At 50.4% G+C, this 23,645-nt stretch overlaps 1 protein-coding gene across 9 annotated transcripts in view; it reads left to right on the forward strand.

Annotated features, from left to right (window-relative positions):
- Positions 1-3,050: 3,050 nt before the first annotated feature.
- The window catches only part of HIF3A (hypoxia inducible factor 3 subunit alpha), a 53,321-nt gene continuing 32,726 nt past the window's right edge, over positions 3,051-23,645 (forward strand). For 3 of the 9 annotated variants that reach the window (XM_060275564.1, XM_060275566.1, XM_035116900.2), the window contains exon 1: positions 18,877-22,778. Coding sequence is in view for 2 of the 9 variants with exons in the window: in XM_035116898.2 (XP_034972789.1) it covers positions 22,735-22,778 (44 nt within the window). In the remaining 7 variants the exon portion in view is untranslated. The other 6 variants (XM_035116899.2, XM_035116904.2, XM_035116903.2 and 3 more) reach the window with 6 other exon arrangements.

Raw genomic sequence — 23,645 nt, forward strand, 5'->3', positions numbered from 1 at the left:
GAAGGATGAGATGGTTGGACAGTCTTCTTGAAGCCACCAACATGAGTCTGACCAAACTGTGGGAGGCAGTGGAAGACAGGGGTGCCTGGCGTGCTCTGGTCCATGGGGTCACGAAGAGTCGGACACGACTAAACAACAACAGCATTCGGATGGAAAACTTAGCAATGCCCCTGTCTGTATTCCAAAATGAAACATCAGCAGGGTCTGGACTCTGATGCTCATTTATAAAACACCCAGAGCAACTCTTCCACAAAGCAATCCTTCACAACCCTTTCAGGCATCTCGTACATATATTTATTGATAAATTATTATTTCAACTAGCACACTCCTCTTTCATATAAATAAGCCCACAGGAGCCAGAAAGAGGGTAGGGAAGGTGCCTGCCTGTTATGAATAAATAGACAGGGAGCTCCAGTGTTTCCAGGGTTCAGCAAACCTTTTCAGTGGAGGGCTGGTCCACTGCCCCTCAGACCTTGTGGGGGACCGGACTATATTTTGAAGAAGAAAAAATGAACAAATTCCTATGCCCCACAAATAACCCAGAGATGCATTTTAAATAAAAGGGCACATTCTACTCATGTAAAAACACGCGGATTCCCGGACCGTCCGCGGGACAGATTTAGAAGGCGATTGGGCCGGATCCGGGCCCCGGGCCTTAGTTTGCCTACACATGGCTTAGGTCCTGCCGCACAAAAAACTCAAAAAGGACAAATACAGCTGCATTGCAGGGGTTTGGACTAGATCAGGCATGGCCAAACCTGGCCCTCCAAGATGTTTGGGGACTACAATTCCCATCATCCCTGATCACAGGTCCTGTTAGCTAGGGGTGATGGGAGTTGTAGTCCCAAAACATCTGGAGGGCCAAGTCTGGCCATGCCTAGACTAGATAATCCTCAGGGTCCTTTCCAACTCTACAATTCTATGATTCTGTGATTTTAAACAAGACAAACATCCTAACAAGTGGACACTTGTGAAGAGCCATTCATCTGGGAAGGCTATCCCCGCTTAACTTCAGGCGTGTTTTTTAGGGGAGGGGGGATTTCTTCTGGGTGAAGCCAGTGGGGAAAGGGTTGATCTGGGATTTGGAGAGCCTGAATTCTGTCTCTGTCAAGGATCCATGGGGTAGCCTTGGGCAAGTCCCTTCCTCTCAGATTCAATTCACCCATGCATGAAATAGAGGGGTTCTACTGTATTAAAGAAACTTTTATATGCCTGTTGTCTTTGTCCATGGAGTTTTCTTGGCAGGGATACTGGAATGGCTTGCCAGTTCCTGCTCCAGGTGGATCACATTTAGTCAAAACTCTCCACTATGACCTGTCCACCTGTCCATCTTGGGTAGCCCTGCACGGCATAGCTCATAGCTTCTCTGAGTTATTTAAGCCCCTTCGCCACAACAAGGCAGTGATCCATGAAGGCCCCCTCATGGAAAAGACTCTGGTGTTGGGAAAGATGGAGGGCACAAGGAGAAGGGGACGACAGAGGACGAGATGGTTGGACAGTGTTCTCGAAGCTACGAACATGAGTTTGACCAAACTGTGGGAGGCAGTGGAAGACAGGAGTGCCTGGCGTGCTATGGTCCATGGGGTCAGACACGACTAAACGACTAAACAACAACAAAATTTAAAAAACAAAACAAGCAGACATCAATTAAGATTCCCCAAAGAAGCATGAAGTCTGTGCACACATGGAAACCTTTTATAGAGATTTTATCACCCTATTGTATTGTAAGCCACTCAGAGACCTTTGGCTGAAGAGGAGCAAATAAGTGCTTCAAATCAAGCAAATACGGTATATAAATGCATTAAAAATTATATAATAACATTGCATACTGTGCATCTCTGGGGTGTAGAAACAGCACATTTCAGACGCTGGATATGCTTAAATGCAAAGAAAAGGCTGCTGGAGCTTTCTCTCACCACACGGGGGCGCATGTATACAACCGTTTTAACATCTTCAGGCAACTGTTTTAAATAAAGGCTGCGATCCTATACAGTACTGTACAGTATCTGGATCCACTATGTCTTGGTGTGGAATCGCTGAATTGGAGGGGGCTTCGTGGGCCAAATCCGCTCAATTCCGGGCTCGATGCAGGGAGTCACACTGAATTCAATTGGGAGGAATTTCTGAGCAGACATATTTAGAAAGCGTTGTACCGCTTACATCGACTCAAAATGAGCGTGTAAACTGGATTTGAAAGCCAAAAAGCAAGGTGATCGGTGAGAGATTTATTACATGGACGCACACGAGAGTAAACTCATCTCCATTACTGAATACCGAGCGGAGGGGAAACGAACGGCGTCGCACTGCATTTTCTAAATCCGAATTGACTCCAAGAATCAGAGTCACTCCCTTTCCCACATAAGGCCCTTGGAGGGGTAGGGGCGGGGAACTCGCACCATTCTTCTGCATTGAGCTGAATGCTTGTTTCCGAACCAAAAGCCCCCCCCAGAGCTTCAGTGGAGTCTACTACCAATTAAGCGCACACAGTCCTGCAGCCTTAATCCGGAGTCACTTCCCTTTGTTCCGAGCACACACGGCTGGCCCAGCTGATTTCGACGGGGTTTTCACGTCCCGAGTAAAGACGCTGCGATGGCCACCTCAGTCTCCCAGAATGAATCCGGATCCAATTCACGGAACAAAAGCAGTGTGACTCTGAATTAACGCTAGTCCGGAGGAGCGCTCCGCCGGCCAAAGAACCCTGCGCACTGTGATGCCTGCCCCTCCGCAGCCGCAGCGGAGCACCCTCGCGCTAGCCAGCTGCCAACACAGAAAGTGGGGTGGGGGGGGTTGGGTAGGTGGGGAAGAGCCCCCCTTGGGTCTCGGAGTGGCACCCCCGGCGCCCAATCGGCGCGCGCACCAGCAGCAGAAGGAGGCGTGCCAAAGCGCCTTGGATCTGCGAGGGCGCGCGCGCGGGGGGGCACCTTGGGGTGGGGGAGCCAATGGCACAGATGGGGGAGGGGCGGTGGGTGTAGCCTGAAGGGGAGTGGGCTTTGAGGAGGGGGAGAAGGGGGGCGAGAGAGGCAAGGAGCGCAGGCGGAGAGGCAGGAGGGGAGAGCGCGCGGAGCGAGGCGAGGCGGCTGGACCCGGGCAGGAGGCGCAGGAGAGCCAGCCAGCCATGGAGAATGGCTTGCAATGTCCAAGGTAAAAGCAAGGAAAGGTGGATGGGTGGGGGTGCACGAAGCCCCCCTCCCCAGTATTTTTGGGGGGTGTTGCACCGCGATCAACTCTTCCCGGACAGGGTGCGCGAGAAATCTGCAACCCCCCCCCAGTGCCCCGATTTGGGGAGGGGGTTGCGCAAACGCAGGGGGAGGCATGCGCCCCTGATATATACCGTATATATATTTTGCAATGGTTTACGCGCGCCACCCCCCCCGGGCGATTTATCTGTATGTGGGGCGGGGGGGGAAGAGGAAATCTGCGGACTCATCAGATTCCAGACTGGGGCTGTGTGTATTTTAAAACACACAACCTATGTGTGCGCCTGAGTTTTGGGGTTCCATGGAGGGGGCTGGTTGGAGCCCTCCATTTCTTTTCTTCCTTGCGCAGTCCTGAGAACGTCCCACTCCCTTCCCCACACCCCCCAAAAACTTCTAGATCTAGGTCTTCAGTAGTAGTATGTTAAAGGGTGCCATTCTTGTGGGCAGCTTTTCTGCCGCCATGGGGTATGTGTATGTGTCTGTGTGGAGGGAGGGGGTTGTGTGTGACCTTGTTATTCTCATTATTATTATTTTTTAATTAGTGAAACGGCCAGCTTGTTTTATTTTCATTCTTTTATTTGCATCCTGCTGGTCAATGTCACCCTACGGCTGCATGAGGACATGGGGAGCCTGGGATGTGCAGTAATCCTGCAGAGCTGGAAAGAAGGAAGGGGGAGGGTGTTCTCTTGGCCGCAAGGAGATCTAGTAGATTACAGTGGAGATATGTGCCAAATGTAAACCAGCAACGAGGGTGCACAGGGTTCTGTAGCCAACCACAAGTCTGGTCACCGACCTAGTGAGCGCGCTGAATATCATGGAACAGGCCCAAGAAAGCGACAACACAGGCTGTGTGATGTCTCTCTCCTCCTGCTTGTGGATCTGCTGCTTAATCTCCTCGCATACCTTGTTTACAGTGCTGCAATCTTTTTTATCATGGCCTCTCCCTCCCTCCCTCTCTGCTGCCTGCCTTTAGACCCCAGTTGAGAAATGCAAGTTGAGAAATGCACATGGAACAGGGTGAGGGAAAGGGTTTTATTGTTGCTTTTCTGACAAATATTCTGGGAAACTCCTGCACTTTATTACTTTTGCACCATTCCCCAATTTTGATTATCTGTTTAAATGGACGCTTTTAAAAAACGAGGCAGGCGAAAGCTGCAAGGTGCATCCTTGCAAAGCTCTGCCTGTAAATCTGCCTGCCTTTGCCAGAAGTGAGTTGGCAGGAATCTTCGTACAGTAGCGAAGGAGAGCAATCCCTGAAAGGGAACATGCCTGGACAGTGAAATGCACACCCAGTTGCTTAATATTTACCATCATTGTTATTTACGATTATTTATAAGGACCTTTGTAACTCGGAAAACTTGGCTTTCAAAAAAAAAAGTCTCGGATTTAGGAGATTGTGGAAGCTTTTGGTACTGTGGTGGAGAGAGGCTGCCCGCCTAGGCAGTTTAAATTGAGGGAGAGAGAGAAAGGGGCAAGGGGGGGGGGGCAGCTGGGAAAATGCATGAGGTTTTGGTGTTCCAAAGGGGCATTTAAAATTAGGCAGTGGCTGCTGGATTGGAACAGGTATGCCAGCCAGCCAACCAACCGCCCAGCGCAGCGTCATTACAGATGTAGGTCAATTCCGTGGAGATCATCTCAGAATTGGGTTAAGGCAAGAATGAACAGGGTGACAGAGAGAGAGAGAGAGAGAGAGAGAGAGAGAGAGAGAGAGAGAGAGAGAGAGAGAGAGAGAGAGAGAGAGAGAGAGAGAGATGCATATATTTTATTGGGGGACACAAGTGTGTCACATATGCTTTTCAGCTTCATGAAAAGTAGGTCTTCGGAAGTTGGCAGCCAGCAGCACGGGTGTCTGGGTCTGGATGCGGGCTCTGTTGGGCGAATTCAACCGGAGTGAGCAAGGGTGCGTGGCTGTGGCAGCGCCGACGTGCCCAGGTGGGTGTGTCGTGACTGTCCGCTTCGCTTGGTTTCTGGGCTGCCCAACTTGCTCCGCTAGACGTCCCGTGGACGATCTTGGAGCCTGTTGCTGGGTAGGACACAAACTGGCACTGTGCCACCGGCTTCCAAGGGCAGGAAGCCAGCATGGACTTAATTGTGTATGGGTGTGTGTTTTTATCCTTTTAAAAAAACCCAAAAACAAACAACCCCCCTTTTTTGCCTACAGGTCTCTAGTTAACTGTTGGTAAACCAGGGGCGGAGAGGGAGCTTGCCAGGGTGCAGATTCCCCCCGAATGAGGTCCTGTCAAAGTAAGGGAGAAAATAATAACTCTCCCTTGAATTTCTCCAGGACTGTTTCCTGGAATAGCCTTTTAAAAGAAGTCACTGGTTGCCGCTCCTTTTGGAGAGCTGGACAGAGGACTCTGGTCTGGTCTGCCAAGCCCCAGCACTTAACCCCTTCCCCCCCGCCGCCCCAACAGCCCTGTTAAAAGCCAGAGTGCACCTCTTGCAATTCCCAGCTCCTGCTCAGGTGGTTTGTCTTTCCTGCCCACCAATGCATTCTTGCCCCCTGCTGGCTGGGGTAGGGGCTGCCACTGTCGATTTTATTTTATTTTAAGGCTTTCTCCTTTAACTGCACAACTGGCACTGCGGGCCCTGAACTTTTGATAAGGAAAATCCACCTGTGGAACTTGGCAGACTCAGGCCATTGGTCCATTTCACTCAGTGTTGTCTATTCCAGCAACTGGCAGCGCTGGCTCTCCAGCGATTCAGGCAGGAGTCTCTCCCAGCCCTGCCTGGCAATTGAAACCGTCTGCCTTTCCGTTCCAAGAAGTTCTTTGCTGAATTGGGTCTCCTTCCACCTCTGTGTGATTCCCCTGGCACAGATCCTGCCTGGTTTCCCCCCTGCCCTCCTCCGGCGCCCCCTTGTGGCATCCCCGGAACTCTCTCACTCTCTGCTTTTCCCTCCGGAGTTTCTCCTCTTGCAGGCGGAATGGACTGGCACCCGTCCCAACCCAGCCTCCTCCTCCTCCTCGCACATGTCCTTCCTCTGCAGCCTCGGCTGCTGACTGTTCTCCGGGCAGGGAAAGCCGGTGGACCTCGTGTGCTGGACGGCGGGCGCATGACGGCTCTTGTGTACATCACGTGCTCCCGGCCCCGTTCCAGGCCGTGACGCGGGGGGCGGAGGTAGGGGGGCAGTTCCTATTTGGGGATAGCAGCACTCTCGGCTTGGGGCTGGCAGCGAGGCGGTGATCAGTGGGTGATGGGGGACGACGGGGCAACAGGGCAGGAAGGGGGCCCCGGAGGCACGTCGCCCACCGGCAGGGCTCCTTCAGAGGGTGAGTGTGGCACTGCCAGGGGCAAAAGGCAGCTGGAGCAGATGTGTGCCTGGCTTGGCTCCTTTCCCTGTTCTCTTCTCTCTCTCTCTCTTCACTTTTTCTTCTGCTTATCTCTTCCTGCTCCTCGTTCTGCGCCCATTTTGTCTTGGCACAACCTCTCTCCTCTGTCCCTTGACTTTCTAGTACCCTCCTTCCCCAGCCGTCCTCTTGTCTGTTCTGTTACTTTCCCATTCACGTGGATTTTTCTCCTATGCCTCCTCTCCTGTCCTTTGTCTTTGCTTATTCACACAGACCCCTTCTTTCCTTCTTTTGATCTACTGAATTTTCTCCTTTCCTCTGTTTTGCCTGCCCTTTTTTTGGAGGGGGGGCATGTTTTTCTGTTTTTCCTGTTCGCATACCACATTTGTGGTTACCTCCTCAATTACAGTTTGACTCACTTTCTTTTTCTTTTTCTTTTTGTGCATTTTGCCTTTCTCTTCTTCCTTCAAGTTCCCTGTCGACCTTTCCATTCCCCTTCTGTTCTCATCCACATGTCCTTTTTAAATAAAAAATCCAGTTCGCCTTCCTTGCGTTTTCGAAATTTCGGGCACCGTGCTGTTATTTTCCTTTTGGTCTCCTTGTTGCTCCTTCTCCCTAGCCAGGCTGAAATGGCTCTTCTCCAATGAAGAGTTTACTTTTTGGGTTGGGACGAGGGTATCTGTGGCCCCCTAGGCCTGCCTGACCCAGACTTTGTCGGGGTTCCCAAGCCAGTCTTGGCTTGGACAAGCATAATCAGCGACGGGAGAAATCTGGCGCCGCAAAAATTGGCGTCGAAAAAATGTCTTTGCGCTAAATCACAGAACTGCTTTGGCTGAGGTTCGTGAATCTTGAACGTGGGGTGAGACGGTTTCTCACCTTACTTGTGACCTGCATTTTGATTAACGGAATCTGAATGATGTGGTTGTGGTGGGGTGTTTTTTGGGCTTTTTTGTTGTTGTTGTTAAGTGGTGGCACATATATGGTTTATTTCTTCTGTTGATGGGGACGGAGCCTGATTGGCAAGAGAGATAATTTGATAAGAGTGGACTAGGAGTCGGGACTTAAGGGCTTGTTTTGTGTTTTTTGTTCTTTCGCCATTTTGGAAGGGGCGGTAGCAGCGGCTACTAGAGATCCAAGATTGGAGCTTAGACTTGGAATATATGATGCTCAGAATTTCTGAGAAAGAAGTTGTGGGATCCAGGACCCTGGAGTCCTTGTCACGAGTCTTGCAGCGAGCTAGATCTGCACCATCAGCTTTGAGGACGTCCCTCGGTTTCCCCCTCTTGCAACCTAACTTCCCGACTGGGTGCCATTTTTATGCATTGCTTTGTGGGTTCCGGAGGGAACTAATGATGGGATGTCGGGGACTGGTCTTCCAGCCTCGTAACTCGGGAAGATGTGGCGACTGTGAATGACCAGCAGGGGGTGCTGGAAAAGATGGAGGTATTTGGTCTTCTGGGACATAAGAATTGTGTTGCTGTTTTCTCCTTTAACGCTTAAAGCCCTAAAAGATTCAGGCCCCAAATACTTGAAAGACCGCCTCCTTCCCTGTAGACCCTCTTGGGTGCTAAGATCAGTGAAAGGGACCCTCTTTGTTGTTCCGCTAGTCTCAGAAGCTTGTGGGGCGGTAACCTGGGAGAGAGCGCCCTCTGCTGAAACCGCTGGCCTGTGAAACTCCCTCCCTGCAGAGATACGCCTGGCACCTTCAACATACAGTTTTCGGCAAATGCCAAAGGCGCACCTCTTTTGATATTTGAGGTGCATTCTTCTCAGGACGTGCCTTATTTTTGAGATTGTAAGTTGTTTAAAACTGCTTTTAATACTGTTCTCACCCGTCCTGCTCATTTTAGACTTCGGGGAGCCCTCATTGCAGGAATTCTTGCCCACCCGCACTGTGTTTCAGGGGTTATAATCGCCAAGCACCCAGCGATTATTTTCCTAAAATGAGCACCTGGGCTCCTGGTAGCCTAATAAGAGGGCCATGCCCTTCTGACCTGCAAGTTGCTGGCTGTGATTGCACCCTTGGGAGGTAAATGTACTTTGCACATGCTCAGAAGGCACTTTTTAAAACTAGTTTGCATGTTTCAAGACTGGCTCTATGGCTGAGGCCTGGCTGAAATCTAGCCCCTCTTGAGCACCAAGCACCAAGCGTCATTCCAGGAAGCAGAGGGTGACATTGTATTCTGGGGTGGTGGTGCAGGAATCTCACATGGGGAACACTTGTCCCTCTTACTTCTAGTTATTTATTTTTAACAAATGTGCATACTGCTCTTCAAGGGAAAAAGAAAAGCTTCCCAAAGTGGTTCACAAGTGATGCACAATACAATATAAAATTTAAAAGCATTAAAAAAGAAATCATTGCAAACTTTACTACATCGAAACGTTGTTCAAAGCTACCGAAAAGCAGAATAGTAGTTTAGCTTTATGCAATACTGCCAGAAGTCCTTAGATATGGTGTTTGTCTGATACCACGTGGGTTCAGATTCCACAGATGTGGGGCCCTTGCCACAAAGCCCTCGCCCTTGTGTGCCTGTCACCCTAACTTACCTTACCAGGTAGATGCCTGAGCAGGGCTTCAGAAGTACACCTGAAGGCTCAGGTGAGTTGATACAGATGCGCTATCGGGGGTAATATTTGAAACAAACTTCGGGTGTTGTTTTCATAAATAAAGTGAGAGTCAGTGCTCGGAAACAACACCCTTTCCCCTAACCTCTGATGTGCCAAGGTTGGCTGTAATTGTGGAGCATTGAGAGAGAAGCCTTTGTACGCTCTCAGAGGCACTGTTGTTGTTGTTTTTAAAAAATCTCATTTCATTTTGCATGCCTTTGACTAAACAGGACCTGGGAGGGACCGCTCCTGTTGCTTTCTCTGCCCCCTCCCCCTTGGGCTTTATGGCCGAAAGGGGATTTGAATGCAGTGACCCACATGATCCAAACCTGCTTTCTCTTTTTTAACAACCTGTTGCCCCAGGGCTGATGGGAGTTTTAGTCCAAACTTCTGGAGGACGGCATTTTGGTAAAGGCCGCTGTATGTACTAGACCACATTCCCTTGAGGAAATAGTCAGGGACTATTTGAAGTTACAGGTTCAGCATGGCCAGGCTAGTATTTGCTACCAGCCCACGGATGTGACCCTGGGCGTTTATGGATAGCCTATTTCTGCTCCAGCCACACCGGACGTCTGTCTCACTTTGTCTGTTGCTTTTTGCTTTTCTGGGGATTGTACCTGAGCAACCTCACAGAGTGGTTGTGGGAACATAGGAAGTAAAAGTTCGTGTGTGTGTTAATGCATGCTTATGAGTGGAACAAAGATTCTAGTCCACATGATTGTAATTTTCTTTTAGTTCTGCCTCCCTCCAGTTTCAAGGCTACTAGTCTCTTGTAGCCTAATTGACCATGCAAATACATTTCAAAAATAAAAATACAGATGCTTTTTAATAATGAAGGTAACGTTCCTTGAAAGCATTACATGTTTCTTTCTTCTTATTCTTGGTGCAGAATTGCTGCCAACGCACACCTGAAATTGGGAAAGGGGCTTGATCAATTAGTGGGTGAGGAACTTGCGGGTGGCAGCTGTTTGTTGTGAATTAATTCATCTGGAGTAGAAATTGTGTACCTAGTGCCTACTGTTTTCTCAAGCTCTAACCACTACGCTTGCCTTCCAGAACTAGAGATCCTGCCTTTCAACCCCCCCTCCCTGGAATCTGGGTAATAATAATAAAAAGTGTTAGGAAATGAAATATTAGAATATGGATTGACAAAGTAAGGCCTGGGGGCTGGATCTGGCCCAATCGCCTTCTAAATCCGGCCCGCGGACTGTCTGGGAATCAGCGTGTTTTTACATGAGTAGAATGTGCCCTTTTATTTAAAATGCATCTCTGGGTTATTTGTGGGGCATAGGAATTTGTTCATTCCCCCCAAAAAATATAGTCCGGCCCCCACAAGGTCTGAGGGACAGTGGACTGGCCCCCTGCTGAAAAAGTTACCCAACCCCTGTATTAGAATCATGGCTTGCAGGTTGCCTGGCTGTAACTGATATGCCATGTTTTGCTTCTGAAGACGAATTGCGCTTCTCTCGACACCCTCGTCCCATTATAGATCACTAAGCTTCCCTCCCCTTCCTTTAAAGGGGAACAGACATTTGCATGTGGCCTAAGAAGGGCCTTGATGGGGTTGGGGGGGCAGGTTTCAAGGGTATTTCAATTACTCAGCCGTGCTTTGCTCACCGCGCATTGATCTTAATGGGCCCAATGGCGAACCAGAAGATTTGTTGCCCCCGGATTCACTTCAGGTTAATGGACCGGGTGGAGGGGGATTATCCATTTTTCATGCTCCATGTGAAATGTGTCTGGAGTCTATTTTTGAGAATTTTCAGTGCTCAGAACTTCAGTATTGCCCAAATAATTGCTTTTTGCTTGCTGCCGCCGCCCGAACATTTCATCGGCATGATCCATTCAGATGCAACAGCAAGGAAAGCAGGGGCTGCTTCCTCCCTTCATGAGCTATGAGCCCCCACCCACCATCCGATCCTGGCTTGAGACAAACCATAGCCTGTTCAGGAGTGCACCTGCCCTGCGAACCTTGGTTGCTTGCACACTATGGTTTGTTCCTGGTTTTCAGGGAAAGCGCAAGCTGTATGGAACAGCGGCAAGCGAGGGTTTGCCTCAAAGCGGGAATGGAAGAAGATACTGAGCCGAAGTTTCCCCCCCTTGGCTTCTTCCCACAGTGGGAAACCATGGTTTGGGACTAAGTCTGAATCACTCCAGAGTTTTTCGTACTGTATGGTGATCGCATGGTGGCATTGTGCCTTCCCTCCCTTCCTCACTTTTGCTCCAGAAGTGGAAAACAAACTTGTGGCTAGAAGGGGGGGGGCAGTTGTCTTTTCCAGAGAGTTGAATGTGGTTCAAGAGAGGCTTTGCTTTCGCCGTTGTCCGCCATCCAATGAGTCTTTGTGACTGCATGAAAACCCAGGGCCGACTCCACCGTTTGACAGATTGAGGTGGCTGCCTGGGGCAGCGGATGTTGGGGGGTGCGGAAATAGCCCCATGAGTGTTCCTCCTGTCTTTGGAGGCCTGTCATGTGCCCCACGTCTCACTATCTCTTGAACCACCTTCCCCTTCCTTGAAAACCAGAAGAAGACTTCCTCCCGTCCCAAAATCCTTACTTCTGATAAGGCTAAGCCAAAATGTCACTGTCCCTATGCACAGACTGTTTTGCACAGATGCCCTCATTTCCACTTGTGCTTCCTGGAAACCGTTCATTTCTGAACCTCGTAAGGATGCCTCGGAAATTTTGTAGTCGGTGTTGTAAACTGCTGGACCTGAGCTTTTCACCCTGTGAGGGGAAAGTCTCCCTGCGGAGGGGTTTTCAAGCCGTTCAGATGGAAAAGTAGTTTTGAGTCATGGCCACATCATACGTTTAAAGTCCCGCCATGGCTTCCCCCGTTGAATTCTGGGAGTTGTAGTTTGCAAAGGGTGCGGAGAGTGGTTTGGAGACCTCCCTGTTCTCCTCACAGAGCTACAGTTCCCAGAGTGGTTTGTCAGGCCCTTTTCTTCGCAGGCATCTCTGGGAATTGTAGCTCTGTGAGGACCCCAAACAAGCTACAACTCCCAGAATTGTTTAGCTGTTTTAAATGTGTGGTGCAGATGTGGCCTTGATACCCCAGTCAAAATAACACAATCTGGTGGGCCCTACTGGAAATGGTGGCTTTTGCAGGGGGGAAAAGTGCTTCGGAGTCTTGCATTAAACCCGATTCTCACCGAGAGGGAAATAAATACAGACCCACCTACCCCAAGCACATGATTCTTGGTCAGTTGGTTTTCTCTCATTGAAAATGGAGGGGGGATTATTCTTGCACCTTCGTTGCCCTCCAAGACCCCCCAGGTGCTTCCAATGCGTGATTTTACAAATGCCTGGTTAAGTTGGTGGGGTTTGACCTGTCAAGGAGTGGAGGTCCCTGCCCGGTTTGGAGGAGGGTATGAGCTTAATAGGGGAAATATTCCCTCTCTCCCCTACAATCCTGGCCCTACAATCCTGGCTCCTATCCAGCAATGGTTAGGGCGTCAGACTAGGACCTGGGAGACCCGGGTTCAAATCCCTACTCAGCCGCAAAGGACACTGGGCGGCCTTGGGCCGGTTGCTGCCTCTCAGCCTAATCTACCTCACAGTGTTGTTGTGAGGAGAACTCTGCATGCCACTTTGCGCTCCTTGGGGGAACGGATGGCATGTAAATTAACTAAAATAAGTAAATAAAGTTATTAAATAATCAGGAAAGCAGTTAAGGCGGTTTTTAAAAGTCATCCGAAGGCAGCCCTGTTCGGGGACGTTTTTAGTGTGTGATGTTTTATCGTGTTTTTACTATTTTTGTTGGGAGGCAACCCAGTCAAATGGACGGCATATAAATAAGAAGTTATTTTTATTTTAAGTAAAATATCTGATACGAAACCTGAGGCAAAAATGCCAAATGGCCTGGCGAAATACGGTACCGTCGTTGACAACCCTGAGCACATGCTTAAGAGGGCTTGGTAATTAACACAGACTGGTTACCATGACTTTGTTTACTGTGCTCAAATGTGTATTAAAGCATGATAAATGGGTACATTACCCCAATTCACCCCCTTGCATTATCATATGCTTACAGGCAAAAGGTGGGGCTGGGTGGGTGGGCAGCTTGGTGGGCAGGAGTGCAGAACGAAGGTGGTAATTACCACAGGGTTACTCAAGATGGTAGTTACCACAGGGTTACTCAGTGCAGATTACACCAGCGCAAACTTGTATATCTGACATGAATTGTGAGAAGAGAGTAATAAACATATATACCAACATGTCTCCATTACGAGCTTGCGTGTGCAAATAAGGTGTAAAAATACTAGTTTCCTTTAGTCCTTGGCACATCTATTTTATGCGAAGCCATTTTTGTTGTTGTTTCGTGTGCGTTAAAACGAGCCTTGCACAATTTTCAAATTGCTTTTGAAAGAGGATTGTGTGTGTGTAAGGGGGTGGGGAATAATATCTCTTTTATTATTTTAACCCTAAGTGCAGGAAACCGAATCTGCACCCTCGGTTATGTTTCTAAAAACGCGCAGGGCGCTCTCAGAATCCGAAATGAAAAAGCAGCGATGCCCGAGTTACTTTTGCTGACCATGATCTGGTGTGGTATTTTTATTTTTTTTACAGTAGTTGCAAGCAGGATTTGAGGTGCCTGTAAAAGATCCTTGCGAGGCTTTTGGGGAGGACATCGGGGCTCCTGTCCCCGTCCCCCCATTTGCCCTGTGGCCAGCTCTCCCCTCTCCCTGAGACGAGAGCAGCCTGGCGGCCCTGCCAGCACCAGCCCATCTGGCAGAGGGCCCAGGCTCTGCGCATTAAAGCCGGGCGCCCAATGGCAGCGCAGTGTTCCCAGCCGAAATTAGCAGGCAAACAGGAAAGGAGGCCGGGCGCTGGTTGGCTGCTCCTGGCCTAGCCCTGGCCCCCGCCCGTCGCTCGGCTCACGTAGGCCTGGCCTGAGCAAGGGGCCTCTGGGCTGCTTTCCAAGCGGTGGAGGAGGAAGGGGGGAGGCTGGAGAGGCACCGAGAGAGAGGAGCTCGGCCTCGGCAAGGCCGCAGGCCCCAGAGGCCTCGGCGGAGCTCACGTCGAGTCAAGGCCCGCCTGGTGCCTGGGGGACTGGGCCTGCCCTTGCAGCGGTGCCTCTCCATGGGGGGGGGGGATGGCGGCTGCAGCACCCAGGCAGACCCACTTTCTTGGTTGTCCACCTTGCTTGTGCACAGCAGCTGCCCGGCTGAGCTTTGCTAAGTGAGCAAGGCTGCAAATCGCACTGTTTATCAGGCTCGGTGTAGCCTAATGGCTGCATTTTCTCTCTCTGTGCGTGTGTGTTTTATTTTTCGTTCTCTGTTTGGAAACAGCTTGCGGGCGCAGATTGATTCCCCCTGCCCCTTCGCTTTCTCCTCTCCCTGCCGCTCCAGAGAGAGAGAGAGACGCTCGATGCCTGCTGCCTTAAATCCTAGAATCCTGAGGGTCATCTAGCCCAGGCATAGGCAAACTCGGCCCTACAGATGTTTTGGGACTACAGTTCCCATCATCCCTGGCCACTAGTCCTGCTAGCTAGGGATCATGGGAGTTGTAGTCCCAAAACACCTGGAGGGCCGAGTTGGCCTATGCCTGATCTAGTACAAGCCCCTGCGATGCAGGGATATGCAGCTGCCCCATACGGGGATCGGACCTGCAACCTTGGCATTATCCGCGCCACATGCTAACCAACAGAGCTATCCAGGCTTGCATACCTTTATGGAGCTTAGATTCTGGGTGTCTTGGATGGCTGCTATAGGGCAACACCACACATGACTTGTTAACCTGCCCTTTAGAGAGGGATTCAAGTGATCGATCTTGCTAATTCCTGGAAGCAGGCTTGCAACTGCAGAAACTATTTGCTTCCCCCCCCTTTTTTTGGCATGTGCCGCAAACTGATTTAGGACACTTGAAGTGGCACTTTTGTGCTCTGGCGGCAAGCAAGGTTAGAAAGAGAAACCTAGGCGATATTGCAATAAGTTGTGCTGGAGATCAGGGGGTCTGGTGGAAGTTAATCTAGGTATGAACTCTCAGATTATGTTTATGGGATGTGACTCCCTTTCTTTCGTAGAATCGTTGAGATGGAAGGGACCCCTGAGGGTCATCTAGTCCAACCCCCTGCCATGCAGGAATAAAAAAAGACATTTGATGCCTTACCTTTTGCAATTGCTGTATGCTGCATGTTGTTTGCAGTTTGGCGAATTGCAGTTAGTTAGTTTTTTTACGGCCTTTGGTTAATGCAAATATACTTTTTGAAAGATACATGCATGATAGCAGCAAAAGTTGTTTAATTGCATCTTTATCCCACCTGCCCTCCAAGGGTGCTGAGTGAGGTCTCCCCACCCCAATGTTATCCTCACAACGATCCTGTGAGGTGAGGTAGGCCGCGAGGGAGAGGCATAAGGTCACCCGAGGAGTTCTTTGCTGAGCTGCAGGGGAAATAATACGAACTCTGCTCTCTTCAATCCTTGGCCAATAAATAACTAACTGCCCTGAATTAGCTGAAACTTGTTATTATGTGCTGCAAAGAGATGGAACTGCCCTTGTTCAGGTACAGAGCGGGGGGGGGGAATCCCTGGGCACCTGGGTTATTTTCCCAGCTTTGGGGTGGCTTTGGAACCTAGTGGCTAGAGTACTAAGTTTCAGCCAGGGGAGTTGAGGCTTGTGGTTCCTATTCACTGGGAATCATCTGTGGCTAAGCCTTTTTGGGCTGAAGAGAGGAGGAGCAAGGAATCTGAGCCGCTGAACTCTGCTCTCACTGTTCGAGGGTAGTGGGGCATAGCAGTAGCAGCAGAGTGCCCGGACACCTGGGTTCTATTTTTGGACTTTGTAGGGCAGTAGGTGAATCTACGAGGCCCGGTGTCCTAAGCCTTGGCTCTGGATCTGGCTTGGCTGGGAGCGGGTTCTCTTCCGGCCTCCTCTGTTTATTCACACGCTGTGTATGTTCTTGGCTTCCACCGCTGGCTCAGCCAGAGAACAGGCCGTGGAAGCAGGCCAAGAGAATTCAGCTGCCTTGTCGGCAGTTCGCAGAGCCTCTCCACCCCCCAGGAATGCCAGAGGTTCCCTGGCTTTTCCTGGCTGGTCTCAGGAGCTTGGGGTTCTCTTGCACAGCCGGGGGAATGGCGCCTGGTGGGTGGGAGGCCCCCTCGTGCCGTGGGAACCTGTGCAGGTAACCCAACAGGGTTGGCTTTCCCTGTTGCATTTCAGCCCACACATGGAGAGGAAGGTGCATTTCAGTGCTGGCAGTATAAATGGCTACTCCTGTATCAGAAGTGGCTGCATTTAGCTTTCAAGGAATCCCAGTGTGTGGAAGAACTTGTTTGTGTGTGTGTATCATTTATTCAGAGACTTTTAAAAATCTGGCTCCGAGTCCAAAAAAATAAATAGCTGCTACCTTCAGGTTTATAATCTGAAAAGACACGACACGAAAGGACAAACGGATTGGGAAGGAGGAGGAGATAAGCAAACTCAAGTCCAAGTTTTTAGTTTACTTATGACTGGGATGGAAAAGTTCAGGGAGAGGAAGCAACAAATATTTGCGATCTCTCAGCTGCATTGCAGGATGCTGGTGCTGTTTTCAATGTGTATGAACAGTTAATTCTGTTGACTTTACAGTATTTATTTATTTACATACAGTGGTACCTTGACTTTTGAACAACTCGACAACTGAATTTTTCGACTTACGAATGGGGGTAATGGCCACGTGCTTACGAATTTCTCGACATCCAAAAGGAAACTGCGGCGGTTTTAGATAGGGATTTTTCGACTTACGAATTTTTCTGTTTCCAATGCATTCCTATGGGAAATTGCGTTTCCAATGGGGTTTTTTGACTTAAGAATTTTTCGACCTACGAAGGTGCCTTCGGAACGGATTAAATTCGTAAGTCGAGGCATCACTATACTGCCCTTTATCCATAGATCTCAGGGCGGTTCACATGTTGCCGTATGAGGATTTCTTTGTCATCATAGTTGAAAAGGACTTTTTCTCCCGTTTTCTTCTGGGGCAGTTGAACAGGGGACTCCCTCCCCCCCCAAAACCCATTTATCACCAGCTGATAATGGTATGGAATCAGCCAGTCTGTGCACACACACACCATACACTTAAAGCACTACTTTCCCCTCCCAAAGAATCCTGGGAAATGTAGTTTACCCACCATGGAGCTCCAACTCCCAAGCGTCCTTTACAGACTACAGTTCCCAGAATTTCTTGGGGGGGGGGGAAGCCGCATGTTTCAAACACAGCCCCTCTCACTTTCCCTCCTGCCTCACCTTGCGGGTGGCGTGGCGAATGGCAGGGCAGGGCACTCTTTGCCGCTCTGGGTACCTGGGTGTCGTCATCCCTCGGCCTGGGCCTGGCCCATCTGGCTGTGAAATAAATAAGCAAGAGGCGGCTAAATTTGCACAAAGAAATTGTGAGTGGGAAAGGGGATAAGGTCTCGTGTGTGCGCATAGAGACTTTGCTGAAGGCCCCGCAAGTTTTAGGATTACTGTAAATTCTAGCTTCTCCGTGGGCCCTGGACCAAGTCCTGGCTCTGTTGGTTCTTGACCTGTGAAATAGAAATAACAAGCGGCAGTTTTGCGGATGTAAATCGCTCTTTAATAAATGCAAAGGCTGGGAAATCCTAGCAGATGGGCTCTGAAAGCCGAGAGTGGCATGCTGTTCTCCTACGAGCTCAGCCCTGCCCAGCCCTGCAGCCCTGTGTTAGTTCAGGTAAAAGGTAGCTCACGCCTCCCTTATGAACACAAACACACACTCCAGATGGAAAAGCTATGGGGTGGGGAGGCCTATGGCTTGCCAAGAACATTGCGTTCCCACCCAACCCAGAGGGAAGAGGCCCTTGTGGGGGTGTGAGGAGCAGGGCGGGGGTTGGCTTTGCAGGGACTCCTGGTTCAGTTTTAGGGATAAGGAAATGGCCCGACATAAAAGCCTTCTCTTATTTCTGCCCCCCCTTCTACCCCCTTCCCTGCAAACAGAATCAAATTCCTCTCCCATCCTGACGGTTGGTTAGTGTGCGGTGCTGATAACACCCAAGGTTGCAGGTTTGGTCCCCGTATTCCTGCGTTGCTTTCCTCCTCCTAAATGGGCTCCCTTCCCAGGTGGACGAACCCCACCTGCCCCTTCTCTGTACAGCAGAAACCGCCTTCTTGACCATTGGACCCCTCTTGGTCTCATCTGCTCAACCCACCAGAGCCTGCCTTTGCATGCAAGGGAAGCCCCCAACTAACCGAGGGATCCCTCGGCCACCCTCACCTTGTTTAGCTGGCCAGTTGAAGCCATTCTTGGCAGCTGTCGCCTGCTGACAGCTTCTATGAGCCCCCGGTGAGAGCTGAGTGCAGGATAGGGAACCAAGGTGGACAAACTACCCCAGAAGGAGCATGATATGTCCCCTGCCAGAGGTACTTCCCTCCCCCTAACACCCCATGCACCCTATTTTACATACACATCTGTGCACCCCCTACTTTAAGGGGTGAAAGCTCCCCTGTTTTTAGCAGTAGTGGCGCTGATGATTTACGGGAAGCTAGCTGCGCTGCTTGCAGATATTTTCCTCCTCCTCCAGCAGCGTCATCTTTCCTCCCACCCACAACCTTTCCTCTCCTCCCCCTCCCCCCCCCCCCCGCCATGATGAGTGCTTGGCATTGGTCCCTGTCTACAGTACACAAAGTCCCGGGCAGACGTGGACAGAACAGCTAAAGGCACTGCCAAGAGCACGTGCAACAGGATTCCTGCTTGGCGGAAGGAAGAGGGGGGCGTTGTTGAAGAGAGTGCAGTGATTAAGGGGCTTGGATGCGTGCCAGGAGTGGGCGGGGAGAGCTGGCAATGGCGGGGGGGGGGTGGCCTGTTTGCCGGCAGTCGGCTATGCAAGGCTAAGTGGGAAGGGGCACCGTTCAGTGGTGGCAGGGCATCTGCTTGGCACGCAGAGCTCCCCCAACAGAGAGAGCATTGCTGGGGGGGGGGGGAAGCTGCTGCCCGTCCGTGTCGGCAATACAAGCTAGATGAGCTAGCGGTCTGACTGGGAGTATAAGATGACTTCCTACATGGTGCAGAGTCTGCCCGGATAATTTTGCAGCATTTGGGATTTGGGGATATGTTTTAAAAGGAGGGGATTAGGAGCAAGGCAAGTGTCCCAGCTGAGAAGTGGGGACATGTCACGGAGGTTAATTTGAGCTGTTGTTTCGTGGGGGGGTGGGGTGGCGTGTTTCCCCAGTTCCAGAACTTAGCCCTGGAATGCAGGAAGTCCTGGAGGGGACAGTGTTTTGAAGTGCCTTTCTCTTGCACACATGGGGAGGCTGTGGAGGGTCTGAAGGGGGGTAATAGAGGGCAGAAAACGGAGCAGAATTCAGCCCTTGCACCTCTTACCTTGGAAATCCAAAGACTGCATGAGCAGTGCTTATTAAGCAGAATTGCAATCGTGGCTGGGGCACACATTACACACACACACACACACACACACACACACACACACACATATATAAATAGAACTGGGTACTGTAAAACGTGCTGGCCGTAGCCTTGGAAGGGGTCCAGAGGTCAATCAGTCTGACCTGCCTACTGCTACGCTGTGCCAGTTGCAGGGTGCAGAAGCAAGGTGGAAGTGAGCCCATCTCTGTCTTTGCAGGGCAAAACAGCCCACCCATTAGGGCTGCAAGCCAACCTGATCTTTAAGGGAGGGTAAATTCCAATCCAGAGTCCAGGTGTGATGTCCTGTCAGGCCAGAGCTGCTCAAACCACTGTGTCCATACCGTCTCCATTTAAGAACAGAAGAGTTTGCTGGATGAGTCTGGTGACTTGTCTAGTCTAGCATCCTGTTCTCACAGTGCCCCACCCCTACCCCCGATGCCTGGAGGAAACCAGCAAGCAGGATCTTAGCACAAAAGCCCTGTCCCCTTTTGAGCTTTCCAGCAACTGGTCTTCAGAAGCCTTGCTGCCTCCAACTGTCATGGCTAGCAGCCATCGGCAGCCCTCTCCTCTGTGGATTTGTCCTCAGAGAAAGGTTTGTGGGTGGGGAGAAGCTAACTTACTGAATGTACGAGCCACTTCAGATGTTCGGTATCGCTGGCATTTGGTTTGCTTGTCTCCAGGCATCCATATGCATGGATCGGATCAATGGAAATACAAATGATGGGTCTGCTGGAAATTCGTCAGAATCAATTTAGCTGTCCTGATTGAAAGGGGTTGCTGTATAGCACAGCTGAGCAGTGCCTCGAGGGAAGCTTATGGTGCTGTGGAGCTGGATGTTGGGGGTGCAGCAGGGGTTGTTTTTGCCCGCCCACCTCTGTCTCTCCCCCCCCCAAACTTTTCCAATTTTGCGCTAGTAAGGAAGAAACAGTTTGTGTGCAGAGTAGCCGGCTGGTAACACGCTGCATGTGCGGAGCTGAGATATTCTCAGTGGAGGAAGGAAGTTTGACGTCAGAGATGCTTGATCTGAGCAGAAGGCATCAGAGATGCATGTGAGCTTTGCGTAGGCAGCTGTTATCGAGCCGTGCCGTAGTGCAGCAGAATGAGCTCTTGCAGGGAGGGCTCTGGGCTCTGGCGCCCTCCAGGATGGTGTCTTGACAAACGGGCTCTGTTCCAGATTGCAAAGCATTTCTACGGAAGATGGCTGTATAGGGTATATTGATGCCCTCTCCCTCTGACCAACTTCTAACCTGCTTGCTGTGATTATGCAGACCTCTCTTTTCTTCATTAAAAGGTGTTTTTTCCCCTCTTAAGTCACAAATCAATTTAAAAGTGGGGTGGCTGGCAAGACTATGCATACCCAAACAATTTTCCAAGGCTAAGGCATTCCTGTATTGCAGGGGGGTTGGACGAGGTGACCTTTCTAACTTTACAACAATTTGGGGGACTTCCAAGGCTGCCTTTTGCATCCTTGAGGACTAGATGCTTGTAACTGTTTGCTGAGCAACATCTGGCGCCCATCTGGTGACTTGGAAGGCACATATTACGGAGTGGAATGTGACCCCCCCCCTCTTCTTTCTGTCTTGTTATTTATGTGAAGATTATTTGATCCTAGTTTTTACCCTAGTCCTTTCATTTCGGTGATTATGTTTGAAGGAGGGTAAACACCGTTTGTTGTGGGGAAGGAAGCGGCTATGGAAAGGGGGAAATACGAGAGGGTCTGTTGGATGAAAGGGACAAAGAGAAATGTGGAAATCTAGAAGAAACTGCTGATTTAGAAAAGCAGGAAAGAAGCAGAGGTTCTGTGCGTAGCCCCAAGTTCTGTGGTGTCCTGATGGTATGACTACAGAACTAGTTTGCCCAATAAATCACCATTAGTCATGATAGCTAATGTCAGCATCCCCCCCCCCCCCGGAGTGACAACTTCTGGAGGCAAATGCCTTCATCCTGTCTGCTTGTTAGCTTCCCAGATGGAGCATCTCGCTGAGCATTCTGGGAAATGGGGATCGGACCTTTGGTCCAAGTCACCAGGACTGATTAAATCGGATCAGTTTTATCAGTGGAGTGGAAAATCCTTACTGGGGTGGGTGGGAACATCAAATTGGCAGCAGAGTTAGGTGAGCCAGAAATGGGCCCGAAAACAAGTCTCTTTAATATGTCTGGATCCCGTCCTTTAAGACGTTTTGGAAAGTGAGTGGCCCAGCTTTGGAATCTGTGACAAAGAGTGCCTCTGTTCACGTGCAGACTTCCTTAACACTGGAGCACGATGTCATTCCATGCTGGGGCACATGCAAGTGAGTGAGTCACTTGGAAGGATTTAGAGCAGGGGGAGTTTTAAGAATCGCCCCATCTCTCTCAATCGCCCTCTCCAAAGAGTCTTTTCTCTTCTTTGGCTAAATGCCATAGCTCAGTGGTGCAGCACAAAGGGTCTTGGGTTCAATTCCTGGCATCTCCAAGTAGGATAGTTAAGGCCTGTGACCCAAGGGATCTGCTGCCAGATAGCATTTCTAAGCTTGATGGGATGGCAGCATCCAATGTTCCTAAAAAGTTTTACAATTTTTTAAAAAGTGGCATGGGGCTTCAATACTGATGCCAGCTGCTAACCGGAGTATGTGTTGCACATATCCAGGAATAGCGAGCACTGTTTCTGAGGCAAAGCATATAATTTCCAAAAATGCATGAGGCTCGTCGTCCTCTTTCTAAAAATTAACCGCTGTCTGACCTGAACTCTTCCTTGCGAATTCTGCTGGGGATTTCATATTCTGGCGCAACATCGCCCCCACAATGCATTTCTCTGGGTTGTTTTTTTGGGGGTATGTGTGTGTGGGGAGAGCTGTATTGCAGTCATCCCTCTCATTCACCCAGCCGGTGTGTTCCTGTGGTGATCCTTCGCTGCGTTCACGCCCCCCATGCCCATGCGCACCCATGCTTGTCTCAGGCACGTGGCTGCGCATGAGGATTCCCCCGCTTCCCTCCTGCCTGCTGCCAGCCCTGTCTGGTGACCCGTTGGCCCACCTGGCTACTGGCCAGGCCCCCTGGGTGAACCCGCTTGCTGGAGAGTAAGCCGAGAGCAGCCACAGATAAGGCGCTCGTCTTCATCCCTCGCAGCAAAACGCAGCTTGCTCTACCCAAGCCGGAAGTGAGTGGCGCTGTGCCAGGGGACAGGAATGGAACAGCCTGTACCCTTAATGGGACCTGGGAGGGACGGGTGGCAAGAAGAGGAGGACTGGGGAGATCAAAGCCCGGCTTTATTTGACTCGGGGAGCTGAACGGAGAGCCAGTCACACGGTGATGCGGCGGCGCCGGAAGAGGCTGAGGTGCAGGAGCTGGTACAGGTGAGGTTCCCGTCCTGCTTTCAGGGTGGAAGAATTTTGTGGTCTGCTGGTGGTGTGGTTCTTTCTCTAAAGCGGTGTGGCGTTGTGGCATAGCTGCCAAGTTATCCCTTTTTTTAAGGGATTTCCCCTTATGCTGAATAGGCTTCCTCGCGAGAAAAGGGAAAACTTGGCAGCTATGGTGGCATCCCGTTGATCCCTGGGGCTTGTTCTGAAGGATTCTTCAAAGATCTCCAGGCTCCCAGGTGTTGTGTGGGGTCTCCTTCGTGGGCCAGGGAGGATCTTTCGGTGGGTTTCCACAGGGTCACGACAGACCCTGCTTGTGTGTTTGTTTTTTAAGAGGAAGGTGGGGACATAATTGTAACAACAAGCAAAATTAAAAATGTTTGCCTCGGGAATCTGTGAACAGCATGTTTTTCCTCCTTGGAGCTTATAAGGGCGTTTCTTTCTTCGATATCCCGAGGAGAACTGTAAGCTTCTTGATTGTGCAAGGTTTTTTTGTGGGAGCCAGCCTGGGCAAATAAGTTTTATGCAGTTCCCTGTTGGGGGGCATTTGTGGTATTTGGGGGGAGGTGTGGATTCTGGGATACTTCCCATTGCCCAGAGCTTGGGGTGCATGGCCTTTCAGACACTGACACCCGCATGCAAGCTCAGGAAATGTGGTTAGGGTTGCCAGACTCAATAGAGGACAGGACTTCTGTACCTTTAGTTGCCCTGCTCTCTTTTGAGTCTGGAAACCTTAAAGAGAAACCAGCAGACCCTTTGCTTGGAAATTAAACAAAGGGTCTGCTGGTTTCTCTTTAAGGTTTCCAGACTCAGAGGAGAGCAGGGCAATTAAAGGCACAGAAGTCCTGTCCTCTATTGAGTCTG

This window comes from Zootoca vivipara, chromosome 6 (assembly GCF_963506605.1).
Source record: "Zootoca vivipara chromosome 6, rZooViv1.1, whole genome shotgun sequence".
NCBI classification, from domain to species: Eukaryota; Metazoa; Chordata; class Lepidosauria; order Squamata; family Lacertidae; genus Zootoca; species Zootoca vivipara.